This window comes from Lepidothrix coronata, unplaced genomic scaffold, assembly GCF_001604755.1.
Source record: "Lepidothrix coronata isolate B3197 unplaced genomic scaffold, Lepidothrix_coronata-1.0 Scaffold136, whole genome shotgun sequence".
NCBI classification, from domain to species: domain Eukaryota; kingdom Metazoa; phylum Chordata; class Aves; order Passeriformes; family Pipridae; genus Lepidothrix; species Lepidothrix coronata.
The window spans coordinates 945,796-959,101 of record NW_016690316.1 but is presented as its reverse complement, the minus strand read 5'-3'; the positions used below and the strand labels follow the sequence as shown (position 1 = coordinate 959,101).

The following is a 13,306-nucleotide window of genomic DNA, read 5'->3' as shown; positions in this document are numbered from 1 at the left end:
GGGGAATTTGTACAGGGGGTGGGGAAAGGAAAGTGCAGAGCAAGGGTGAAATAAATAGTGCTGTTCTGGCACCTGCCTCATCTGGGAATTTCGGTACAATGGAGATGTTGGTTTAGTACTCTTAAAACATTACTAATGGGAGCTTTTGATAAAAAACATTTAATATTTCCATTGAAACTTACACATGACAAAACTAGTGAATATACATTAACGTGGTGCTGATTTATAAACAAATGTACACATTTCACACAGCAAAACAAACCACTTAAATGTACAATCTTCAGGCTGCACTTTAACAACTAAGATAAAAAGTATGGAATATCTGTAACAGAAGTATGGAAATAATCATTTTAAGTGTACTGTGCCTGTTAGGACTACATGCCTACTGGTTCTGTAGGGGGACACCAAATAAAAGATGGCACAAAATGGGTTGTTACATGATTCAGGCATTTGAACCCAGACAGCAGAGCAAGCTGAATAGACTTAGAGTATCTTAAATTTCTGTATAGTCTTACAGCTGTAAAGTACGATTTGTAAAAATAAAGTATCTTTTAGATGTTGTGATACTTGTCAATAGTTACCTATTCAGATAATTCACTTTATAATGTTTTATGCACAGTGGTCTGTGGAATGTAATTCTGAGAGATTAACTAAAAAGTTAGGGGAACCAAGAGTGAGACATTTTAAGTTTAATTTTATACCATCAGTAAAATAATTTAGCATCTTTAATATTAGATTTGTATGCAATTCAAATAAGCTGGTTCAAAAGTTAAGCAAGTGTTTAAAACTAAAATGTAAGGGAGGATTAGTGAGACACTTGTACTAAGTTATGAGCTTGGCCATTACTAAAACTGGCAGCACAGTGCTTTCCGTTTGCCTCATCCTTTCTCTGAAAGGAGTCAAAAAATAGAAACTCACAGATATATGTTCTCACTCAGGGAATGAACATTTCACCTGTTATAAAAAAGAGCACTTTGGTGGGGTTTTATGGCTATTACAGGGTCAACAATATACTAAGAGAAAATTCTGCACAGCCCCAGTAACTTACTGTCAGTGTTGGTCCCCCTAAGGCTGATTAAAGCTTTATCTTCTCAGGCTCACACACCCTGAAACATCACCCCAGTCAGTCAAGATACCTTTCTCAAAGAAAACTGTCTTATAAAATTATGTCAGTTCACAGCAATACTCTACTAACACACTATTACAGGACATTCAAAACTTCCCCCAAATGGTTAAGAGATGACTCTCATTGTCAGAACCCTGTCTATTATCCAGGAAAATAAGCCGAGGCCGGTGTTCCTGCAGCTTTGGGCAACGGCTGGGCTTTGGCTGGCAAGTATGGTCTCAGGTACTCTGTGGAACAGCACAAACACTTCATAGAACCACGTCTGTCACTGCCCCTCAAGTACATTTCAAATAAGGTCTTGTTCTACTATTTCATACATACCCGAGTTAAGCGTGTTCTGACTAAGCCCTCGTAAAGGAATGCTGTCATCTTTTCTCTTGAGATACTTGGATTCCAGCCCCAAATGATCACCACTAGAAATAAAAAGGCTAATTAAAATTTAAAGCAAATGCAGTTTGCTATCAGTGCATTACAACAAGTGTGGCTACAGACTCAAACACTTGAAGTGAAACTACTGTGTTTCTAACAACTTTATTTACCATTTAAACTATTGCTGAGTAGGTTAAGAACAGCCTATATATATTATATATATATTATATATATTATAGTAATAAAAACTATATATTTTATATAGATACATTAATATATAATGAATATGTAATTATATAACAATAATAAATATAAAGATAATAATAAAAAATACTAAAAATGCAGTAGATGACACTTACTTCTCCTTATTTGCTGGATGACTGGTTGCAGTCAGTGTCTGAGCATCTGAACATCGATTCAATTTAGAAAGCTGTGTGTTAAACTGAACCTGCAGAGACAAGAGAGCTGCAGGTTAAAGAGCTCCTCTCCAGATCTGACAGCCCCCACCAGTGAGTGCATTCAGAGAGCAAACTTCCCAGGGATTAGTGATCCTACACCTCACAGAGCACTGCCGTGCAGCACAGCCTGGGAGAATAAGCACCCTAAGGACAAGCATTAGCCATGGGTGATAATGTCCAAGACAGGGAGCTTGAGAGTATATACAGCAGATACTTCATGGATTTTGAGACACAATCACAACATTATGCTTTGGTATTTTATGCTGTCACATTCTTATCACACAAAAAAGTCAAAGTGCCTGCCTTTGGTACTGGACATGGTGAACTGGTGTTTTTGCTGTGTGTTGGTTCCAGGAAGTTCTGGAAGGCATACAGAGGAGAAATGGGATGACTGATTGCTGAGCTGGGAAAGGGTGGTCTGTCAGGCTGTAAGAGAAATAGAATACATTCATAAAGGAGAAACACAATCCTTAAAGTAATTGTTTATAGAGATTCAAAATTCCAAAATTAACCAACCACCACAATTACAAAGCCAACACTTGTGAGTCTTCCTGATGGAAAGAAAACATCACTGCTCCAAGATTCACATGCTTAAGCAAAAGTTGCAACTTTTAAAAAGATGAGTTGAGCACTCTTAGCCAGTAAAAAACTACACAGCCCATAACTGATTGTGTTGGGTGTACCCAGCTATAAATCAAGAGACCTCTCTGTGTGAACGTGCCCTTCCATTACTGAACAAGCAGCTCATCAATTACTAGGTACAGATCTCTGCTGTCACAACACAGGAAGAACCACTAAGTTGTGGTATTTAACAATGACTGCAGGTAATGTTTCTTACCCCTTATTTTCTTGTTTTTAAGTATCACTAGTAAAAGTATTCAAACAGTACACTTGTTTTTCAATCTATACAAAGATAATTAGTAATCTAACCTCACAACATAAAAATGCCTCTTTTTTCCCCTTCACCTTGCACTTCATCTTTTCCAAGCCAATTCTGCATTGGCTTGTGTATTTTATGTATGAGCTTAGAAAAATCTCACCTAAGAGGCCCAAGACATCAAGTAGCGCCCAACAGGATATTATGTTGTTAAAAAAAAAAAAAGAAACAAAACAAAACCACAAACCACACCCACCCAAAACTTTAAGGCCCAAAGATGATGAAAGCACTTTTTTTTTTTAAACTCTTTTAAGGCCACACATTTCAGAAGTAATGACCACATCCCAACCTTGTTATTTATAGCTCTGTCTTACCATGCCATGGGGTGAACAGGCAGCCCTACCACCGCCGTGTGTGCTGGCAGAAGTGTCCAGCCTCTTTGCCATCTGAACTTCACTCAGCTGTCTGTTCAGCCAGCTGATCACTGTAGGAGGAAAAAAAGCTCAAATTCATTTCCTACCTCTTACAAGCTGTTTGAAATGGCAAGTAGCCCTTCCTCAAAAAAAGTGACAGCTATTTTTCCTCCTTAAGTTGAGGCATCACTAGGAGTCCCAGAGCCATGAAAAGCCCATTTGTTGAAGTTTCCTCTACCCCTCCAAGCCTGAGCACTGCACCCCACAGCCCCAAGCACCAGCTCCAAGGGAAGCCTTCTCTACTTGCAGCTCTAGGCTGTTACACACCCACAACAGCCAGAAGTTGTTTTCCAAACACGACAGCAACTGCAGCTCTTCACAAAAACCCCAATATAGCTGCTTCCATCAATTTCCAGTAGCATTTCTGTCATTTTTACAGGAGAAATGAAACTGTATAAACCTACCATTTTCATTGGTTTTCAGTAGCTGCTTACTTTCTTCTAGTTTTTGCATTGTACTTTCTAGCTGTTCTTGTAGCTTGCAAACCTGTAATAGTCCCATAATAATTATAACACCATCAGGAGTTACTACTAACTACAAACAGCAACAAAAATAAGCATCTATGAAGTTGTTCTAAAAGAAGTTTGAACTCAGTTTTTTACAAAAGCAATATGGCAATTCTTTTAAAGTAAGCCCCTACTACTTTTAGCCAAGGTTTCAGCAAGATTACAGCCAGAATCCTTTCTGAACTTTATTTTTCTATTATTAAATAATGCAAAGACTCTAAACGGGAACACACGTAATGGAAGAAAAAGGTTCACTCTGTTCCTGTTCTTGCTTCCTTCACCAACCCTACATGAATGTGTCTTTTAAGGATGCTGATTTATCCATTATATTGCTTTGTATTCTTAATACAATTTACTTTTCTTCCATATGAATGGATCTTACAAATCAGTTTAACATTAAAAAAACTGAAAGTTGATTACACATTTAAGTATATTACACATATGGAAATCAACATAGTTGTTTACATAGAAGTATATTCTATTCCACAGAAAGATTTAAGACCTTACATAAGTTAAAACACACAGAAACCAACACAGTACATACAATAGGATTTGTAAGACAGAGGGTTAATTTATCACAATACCTCCTGCTCCTTGGCTCGAAGAGATTGTCCCATCTCCTGCAATTCCCTCTGCTCTTTTTGAAGTCTCTCTTCTTTTTCTCCCAATAGTTTTTCCTGTTGAATTGTTACTGTGTTTTTCAATTTTAATTTACTCATTAGAGTTTTCAAATCTCCTTGTAACTTCTTGATAATTTCATTAGCCTATTAAAAAAACCCAAGACATTATCAAAATAAACACCTAAAAATAAGGAAGATGTTTCACAAGGAAGTGTCATGGTTGAACAAACCTTAAGGAGTTCAGCAGACAGCGACTTAATTGTTGTCTCTAGTTTTTCAATATGCCTCTGTTTTTCCTCTGTACTCTCTTCCAGTATCACCTTAAAAAGAATATTACAAAATATAATAACACTGTGATAGACATCACTTATGGTTTCAAGTAGAACCTCTATAATTGAGAGCTATCCTTACAAGAAATCAGTCCCTGCTTTTCAGTCAAATTTCACAGGATCTCAATTCTTTTTTTCTTACAAAAAATACCACGAACTGTACTCCAGTACCACAATATTAAAACTGAATCCAGTATACTTTTGATGCCATAATTTAGAACCTTAACTACATCTAAAAGCTGACTTGCTGTATTCAAAAAAAGTCAGTTGCTACCCTATGGAAGCCACAATTAAGAAGGTTCTAGAGAGTTTAGAGAAAATTATTTTGAAGTTTGAAGAACCTTTTGCTCTTGTGTTGCATCTAATACTTCTTTTGTTCTAGTAACCAGCTGATCCTTGTCTTTGATCTCCTGTTCCAGAACAGCCACCCGTGTCTGTAGCTGATTAATGAGTTTCTCTTTTTCATGGCATTCAGCATCCAGAGTCGTGTTCTCCCGACGCAGTGACAGCACCTCCTGCTTTGCTCTCTGACACTCCTAGAATGTCGGGAAGGAATTTAATGTTATTCTTTAGAAAAACCTTAATAGTAATTATTAGTATTTTAAATTAATAGTAATTTAAACAGATATATCCGAATAATAAGCATAATATGGAATGAAGAGGAGATGAACAAACTCAATATGCTGTATTTTCTATTACATGCCCAGGCAGGCAGTGTTAATGCTCTGACACCACTAAGTTTGGTTTTAGAAATTAAGAAGCCTTACATCTTCTATTCCTGAAAGTTTTGCTTTCAGTTCTCTGACTGTAGAGTCTCCTTTGTATCTTCTCTCTGTTAGGTCCTTATTGATGACCTCGAGTTCTGAGAGTCTGTTCTGCAACTGCTGAATACTTTTCTGATGCAAAGTTTCCAATTCCTTTTTCTGTTGTTCATGCTGTTGTTGGTATTGAGTTTGTGCCTGTGGGAAGCAAAGAAATTAAGCAGTTATTCAATGATTCTGACTATTCACGTGTAAGAATATTGGTAATTCTTTTCCACCATCATACCTGAAGAGCTCTTTCCTTTTCATTTGTCAGCTCCTGTGAGTGTTTGTTGGTTAGAGCTGTAGTGTATGATGTCCATTCATTTTTCAGTTTGTCTAGTTCTCGGCTCTTCTCTGACAAGCTCTGTTGAAGTTTGACAAAGTGTACAGACTTTTAAAAATTTCAGCATTTCAGTCAATACTGAATGATTCTTTACTGTTACTTACTAAAAGGAATTATTAAGAAAAGTCTAAATTTCAGCATCAGATACCAAAATATCTGTGTGTTCTGTAACTAGGAAAAGTAAGGTACTGAGAAGCTGAAGAGCACCTTTGACACTGTGAATAAAGTAATTTAATTTCCAATTGTATTTTCTTCCAACCACTACTTCAGAGTGAAAAACCAGCCTGCTGATGTTCCCTACCCTTGTAACACAGACCACTCTAGTAGGGAGAAAAACTCTTCAGCAGCAGCTTTTCCTCTTTTTGATCTGTAATTCTGCATTTCAATTCAGCAAACACATTGCAGTAACTCAAACTGAAATTGTAAACAAATATTCCTCTCCAAAAAAGCTCCATAATAAGAGTTTTAATGGAATTGTTGTTTCATGACAGTCAAAAAAGTCACCTTGCTAATTGTAGAACCTGACTCAAATCATCCTCTTGTAACCCAAAGGTGAAGTAATTATTGTGCTGACTACAAAAAGCAGAAAGGAGTCAAGTAACTTGAAGTCCAAGACTTCCACTTTTTTTACCATGGTTTCACAATTTTTCCAAATAAAAGGATTTCCAACCATTCATTGATTATGTAAAGTACATTTATAATTTATCTTCAGACTACCATGTATTTAGTATTAAATTTCTGTGTGTATACACAGACCTCTGTACAAAATAAAGTAAAACTCTGATTTAGTACTGCAAGAATTAAATTTAATCCTTCAGTTGCAGGCTTTAGTCATTCTTTAGAAAAGCTACAGTAGACTGTTTTCTTCTTTTCACTCACTCCCAAGTCAATTATCTTGGCTAGGTAGTGGCTAATCACCCAGCCTACAAAAACGTACATTTTCCACAGATCAAAAAAGTGCAACCTACAAAAGCTAAAAATTGACGTTACCTGTTGAGTGTAGCTCAGTTGCCTGGTAAGATCCTCTTCGGTTCTTCTAAGCTTTTCTTCCAGCATCAATTTGTCCTCCTATGTACAAATTGACATCACATCAAATCCTCAGCTCCCCAAATACAAATAGTATTTAGCTTCCATTTAATCAGCACTGGCTGCCTAAGAAACCATATACCCACTGTATTTGTGGGGAAAAAAAAAAAATCCCCTTATTAAATGTCATATGGAATAAGATATAATTAATAAATTTAAAAGAATGGCATTAGCCCACAATGTAAAAACCCTGAATTAAATTCTTACCAAACTTTTATAATAGTATCTTATCATGAAGACTTGTTTACAGAGGTGTGACGTGAACAAGAAATCAACTGAAATACTTTAAATGTATGTTATGAAAATGGCTTATCAGGTGGCTACAAACATGACAGCACAGAAGGAGAAATACAAATCCCAGGCTGTGAAACTGGAACAGACAACAGCCAAACGGTGAGACCTTTAATTTCTCCTGAAATCAAACCTAGCACGCTACTAACTGCATCAACATTCCAATTTTAATTTGCTATTTATAGCTACTAGCCCCTTGCAGTCCATAAGCCACACAATTACATGGAGAGCTTTCCTACACCCAACTGCAGAGCCAAGAGCACAAGGTTACAGTAAGTTACTCCTGCAGCTGCTCTGTCCATCACCACAGGCTGTGCCACAGCAGACACTGAGGCATCCAGAGGCATCCAACAGCTGCACAGCACATGCACTGCGGGTGGAAAATACCTCACTTTCAGTGCAAGTGACAGGGCTTGGCTGAATACACAGGTCATATTTTCCTTGCCAGAGTGACAGTAACAGTTTAGGTTTCATAACATGCACCCAAGTGGCTGCATGCAATGACACATATGGGCTAAAAGGAAAAATAAACCAATGCGGTACATACTTCTGAAGCATTCAGACTGAAAAAAATGCTTAAGTACACACAGCATCAAGGCCTAGTTGCAGTTATGACAAACCTTCATTTTACCTTAAGGCATTTCAAACAGTTGGCTAAAAATTTCTTTATTTCTGCATCAGTTCCTGGTAGGAATTTTAGAGAAAGATGGGTAAGATGTTTAAAAGGGTTGGTCTCCACTACATTTAAAGAGACAGCTGTGTGATCTAGAGCAGGTGCTGAAGAAACTAATTGCAGCAAAAACCTAGGGAAAAACCAAAATAATCAAATGTTAAGCACATCTTTTTCTGAAACTACCTTTAGATCCTACAAGCTATTTCCAAATAAAATGTAATTGTTTATGTACATTAAAAGGCTGTCCAGTTTTTGTTTGAGAAAGAATTATACAATTCAATCCCTATGTCACAGTTAATATTAAAAAAAAAAAATCAACTAAAATGCTTGCACCCTATAATAAGGAATGTACAAAACTAACCAGTTTGTTTATCTGTAAAATTTTCAGCAGCTCATCTTGGACTTGGGAGTGCAAAACCAAGTAGGGCCTTTGTAACCAAATTCAAAAGGAAAACAGACCCCTAACTTTTAGGTATCCTACAAACTAGTAAAATCCACAGCCCACAAGACATGTTCAGGAAATAGCCTGAGTACTTGGAGTGGAGCTGAGTATAGGGCTTTCCTCACTACCCACAGAAATAGAAATAACATATCAAAAGGCCACCAAAAGGAAGACTACATCTCAGGTCTCTCCCCTCACATTTTAATACCTGAATACTGAAAGGAAGGAAAATAAATCCTTGTCAGAATGCCTTATAACCTTGCCTTCTCCTGTGAAACAGGATGATTTACACCTCACTCCACCAATTTCAGATCAGCTCTCTAGCATTAAATTATTGAAAGATAAAAAACCAAAACAGAACAAACCCAAAAACAACAGTGCTGCATTCTTGCCCATCTGCCAGCTTGTGAAGCTTGCCAGCTTCAACTCAGATGCAGAGACTGTTACTAGACACCAATTCCACCGCTCAGTCCTCCCGAGAGTTGGGTTTTGTCTGTTACAGCCACTGACTCAAATTTGGGTGTGTCAGGGGCACGTTAAATTATCCTTGTTCTACTGATTCTTCTCTGTCTGAGGGACTGACAAGTATTATAAGAACTCAACAGGAACATACAGAGTAACATGGCACACGCTCATAACCTACCTTGGGGTGTCTTTGTTCTGTTCCTGAATGCATTGCTGAAGCAGATCTATAAATTTTTGTGGGAAAGCAGAGAAGTCTACCAAGAGACCTTGTTGGGATTTCAAACTATATAAACAGATTAGGAAAAAAAATATTAACAGTATATAGAAGTGAAATTTATTTCCTATAAAATGTTTTGTTCACACTAGTAGTAAGAACAAATTCCGATCATGTCATTAAAGTTTACTAGCATGTTGTTTTCAAACATAAGAAATGCGACCACATTGTGGATAATAATCCCAGGAGGATATTTTTGATTTCAAGAGTTCTTGCAAATGGGCCGCACTGTTTTTTCACAGAAGTTATTGTAGCACAACAAAAATGTGCTCCTTTGAGTAGGCATCTTCCTCACAGCACAGAGGCTGTTGGACAGGGCACATGCAAGAGGCAAAGGACAGTGAGGGGAGACTCCCTCATCACCAAGACTATCTGCCTACTTGTCTATCCGACTGCTCCCCTTCACCACAGACACAGTAAAGTCTGAGACAGAAACCTCCATCACCAAATGCACGAAGCTGTACCTCTGTATAACAAAACACTTCTGCACTTCTGCTTTGCAAACACTGTTTTACTTTTGCCTTTTGGTCTGCACACTGACCACACCTCTCTTTTTAAAAAACACACACCAAACCACTCCCCCCCCAAGAAAAACAAAACAAACAAAAAAAATCAACCAAGCAACCAAAAAAAACCCCAAAACAAAAACAAAACCACACAAACAAATCCAAAGAAAGCAGAAAACTGAAATTTTCATGCTTGATGCCCAAATTTGACGATCAATGATCAAATTCTGAGCAACTAAATGAGACCTGACAGTACAACTGGTATGCAAGGCCTGTGAATCTATGTCCATGCAGACTTATTTCCTGAAGTAGTCAAAAAAAATAGTTATAAACACAAGATGCAATCAAGCAATATGAACTGTGGCACTGCATCTACGCAGGGAACTTTACATCAGGATTCCACATCCACCTGTATAACCCTGAGCCACTCACTCTCCTGCACTTGGCAGTTTCACCAACTGCTCGAAGAGAGCAATGCTGCCAAAATACTGACCAAATTTCACAAGGGAAAAATGTAAAAACCTAAATTCTAACACAGACCATTCCAAGCTAAAAATATTCCCTCATTCTTTTTTGCCATTTAGAAACATTTCGCAGAGAAAATATTATAATTTCACTTACCTTTGAAAATCTTCCTCAGATATGACAAGGTTATAAAGGAAAAAAGGATCAGTGTCATCAGTCAATCGAACGGCTAAGTCCTGAAAAGATGGACATTTAAATATGATTTAAAATACTATTAACCACCCAGGAGTGTTTAAAAATTTTAAACCAATATTGCAAACAGTATTAAATGTTTTAAACAGTATTAACTGTTTAACCAAAAATACAATAGAATTGTGGCAACTAATTCAGAATGTGTAAAACATTAAACACAACTTCAAACATTACAGTGGGAAAACAAGGAAAACTGTTTTTCACAAAAATAAACCAAGTAAAAACCTTCAACTTTGAGCAGCAAAGGTTTCAAAATTCCATGTGTATTCATCCTTTTCCAGAAAGAAAACTATTTGCTATATTTTTCCCCATCATGAAATAAAGTGTATTACTCGCAGTCCACTGTAACAGATCACAAACACATCACTCCCATAACTGGAAATTTTTCAGAGCATACTGCTCCTAAAAGTTTAAGAAACCACTGTCTGAAGAGTTTATATGCTGGAGTGTGAAGCGAATATAGAATGGATACAGCTGAAGCCCAGTAAGCTCATAAGGAAAACTGCAGCACTATTCTGCTTAGCCTTTAAAGGGACGCTCATTTGTTCACTGGAGGACTACACAGTATTTTGGAAAACCTGCCTTCTCTGAAAGCACTAAGTCTTGCACTACAAGGAAGGGGTTATGCAAAACACCTGGTACATCAGGCCCAGGCACCTGTTCCCTATAACAAGGCTCACACCTGGGTGAATAATATAATATTCCCTAGCTGAGGTAAAAAAGTAGAAACCTGACAGCTCCTCCAACGTAACTGAAGTGTGACCACAGCACAGGTACAGATACAGAACTGAAACACATTTCAGTAATTCAGTTGCCAGTAACACCAACAAAACTCTCAGCTGGAGATGCACAAACTCAGGGACTGATGCATGCAGACAGTTTACACTGACACTAACACCACCCTGAGCACACGGGGCAGACTGATGTGTGGGATAAAAGAACCTGCTTAGTCTGATGTCCCATTAGCTGATGAAGCATTTGTCTTTTCAGACTGACTGCTCACTGATGTACCCAACTGCACTTCCAGGCTCCTCCTGACACAGCCTGCAGCATGGAACACAGTTCCATGAACTGCTTCTTCACACTGTGAAGAATTACTGTTATCACTGCCACCATCAGGAGAATCTTTCCAAAAAATGCTGTATTCCTTTACAAACAAATCTTTACTCAATAACACTATAACTAACTCATGATCAATCTTAACATCAAGCTGAGTGCACATACAGTTTAAGTGACAATTCAGACATGTACTGCAGATGTTGTAACCTCATTGCTACTTTCCTTAAGACAGAAGAGGAGTTATTTTTTTTACTGCCAATTTAGCACCTTAGACTAAGTACCTTTAGTGTCAGGTACTGTTCTGAAGCTCTAACCCATGTTCCCCTGAGGATCTCCAAACACTTTTAACATACAGGTTTACTAAGACCCATGTACAACCAAACTAAAAGACAGGGCTAAAAAGGCTAGGAGGAAAAAAAAACAACCACATCATCTCAAACAAACTAAATTACTCAATAAATTATACAAAAAATAAAATAAGGTCAAATGACAAATGCTAAAATCCTATTTCCTTTGCCTATTTATCCTTTTATAAAATGGAATTCACATAATATCTAATGAATAACACAGATATGACTCATCTACCAACCTTTTTATGAACAGGATTAGAAACTGACAGCAGCTCAATATTCACTCGAACATTTAATCTCCTGAATACGAAAAAATAACAAATCAAGAAAACATTCTCAAAACAACATGTTCACAGCTGCATTACAGGAATCAATGACATTTCAAAAACAAAAATTTCAGCAGAAACATTAAGAAAGTTCCCACTGATGACTACTACTAAGATGTAACAGTTTCAGTTATCATTGCAGCTCCTCAGTCACTGCTGGTTTTTTTTGCTGCTTGCTTGTTACCCAACAAACTTTAAATAGCAATGCAGAAGTTTGGAAACTTTGTCCAGAAACTATAACCTTTGGAAAAGCCTGTTGGAATTCATTAACGATTGCTGAAACTTCTGACAATCATACAGTGCTACCTTGTCTTCATTTACTTCTTGTCGAGTAAGCAGTTACTTGCGTTACAACACATGCCTTCTTACAGAGGCAAGCCAGGCACACGCTGTCTAATCCAGACAGGACCTACAGCGCTGTATTCACTGTATTTTGAACAGACGGTCACATCAGGAACGTCTGGGCTGCCCCAGACACCCGGCCACGCGCTCCCTCGCCCAGGGGGCTCAAACGCAGGGTCTGGGGGAGGCGCGGGCTCTGTCCCGCTCTCCCGGGCCGCGGGGCGGGGCCGAGGGGCCGCGTCCAAGGGAGGCCGCGCTCCGGCGGGAGGAGCGGGGAGAGGCGGGACCGCCCGCGGGCAACACCGCGGCTCGGGAAACGCCAAACATTCACCGCGCGGGCCCGGCAGAGACCAAACGAACCCCGCGCGGCGCCCGGGAGAGGCCAAACACAGCGCGGGGCCCGGCAGCCGCCCCGGCCCTGGGCCGTCCCTGCCCTTCTGCGGAGCCTCCGCGCGGTCGCTCCGCTGCCGGAGCCCCGCCGGCCCCGCTCCCTTGGCGAGGCACCCACAGCACCCGCTCGGCCCCGCCGGCTGTCCCCGGCCTCGGTACACCCGGTCCCTCCCCTGTGCCCCGGAGGGTGCCCACGGCAGTCCCAAAGCGCAGAGACCGGGGAGCGCTCCTGCGTGCGGCGCTCAGAGCACGGGGCCAGCGGGGAGGAGGAAAGCGCCTGTCGCTCGCAGCCCCTCTAAAGAACGCAGTGCAGCTCCCGCGCAGCCGGTGCGGACGCCCAGCCCAGCCCAGCCCAGCCCAGCCCGCCCGCCCGGCTGCCGCTCCGGCTCACCGCTCCTCACAGCCGCGGCCCTGCAGCCGCACGGGCACGACCCGGTCGAAGATCCGCTCCGCCGCCATCTTGCGCTGGGCGCCCGCGGGG

At 39.7% G+C, this 13,306-nt stretch overlaps 1 protein-coding gene across 2 annotated transcripts; it reads right to left on the bottom strand.

Moving 5' to 3' along the window:
- Positions 1-143: 143 nt before the first annotated feature.
- SASS6 (SAS-6 centriolar assembly protein) lies at positions 144-13,304 on the bottom strand. Of its 2 annotated transcripts, none has more exons than XM_017827175.1 (17): positions 13,217-13,304; positions 12,007-12,067; positions 10,263-10,342; positions 9,040-9,144; positions 7,913-8,084; positions 6,895-6,972; positions 5,806-5,925; positions 5,526-5,717; positions 5,100-5,294; positions 4,660-4,749; positions 4,394-4,573; positions 3,708-3,789; positions 3,205-3,314; positions 2,257-2,379; positions 1,855-1,943; positions 1,448-1,539; positions 144-1,353 (listed from the first exon to the last, which is right to left on the bottom strand). In XM_017827175.1, exons 1-17 carry the CDS (start codon positions 13,282-13,284, stop codon positions 1,268-1,270), a joined length of 1,923 nt encoding a protein of 640 aa, XP_017682664.1. In that variant the 5' UTR covers positions 13,285-13,304; the 3' UTR covers positions 144-1,267. The 2 variants fall into 2 exon arrangements, with proteins under 2 accessions (XP_017682664.1, XP_017682665.1); XM_017827176.1 differs by lacking the exon at positions 13,217-13,304 and adding an exon at positions 12,400-12,425.
- Between the last annotated feature and the right edge of the window lie 2 nt (positions 13,305-13,306).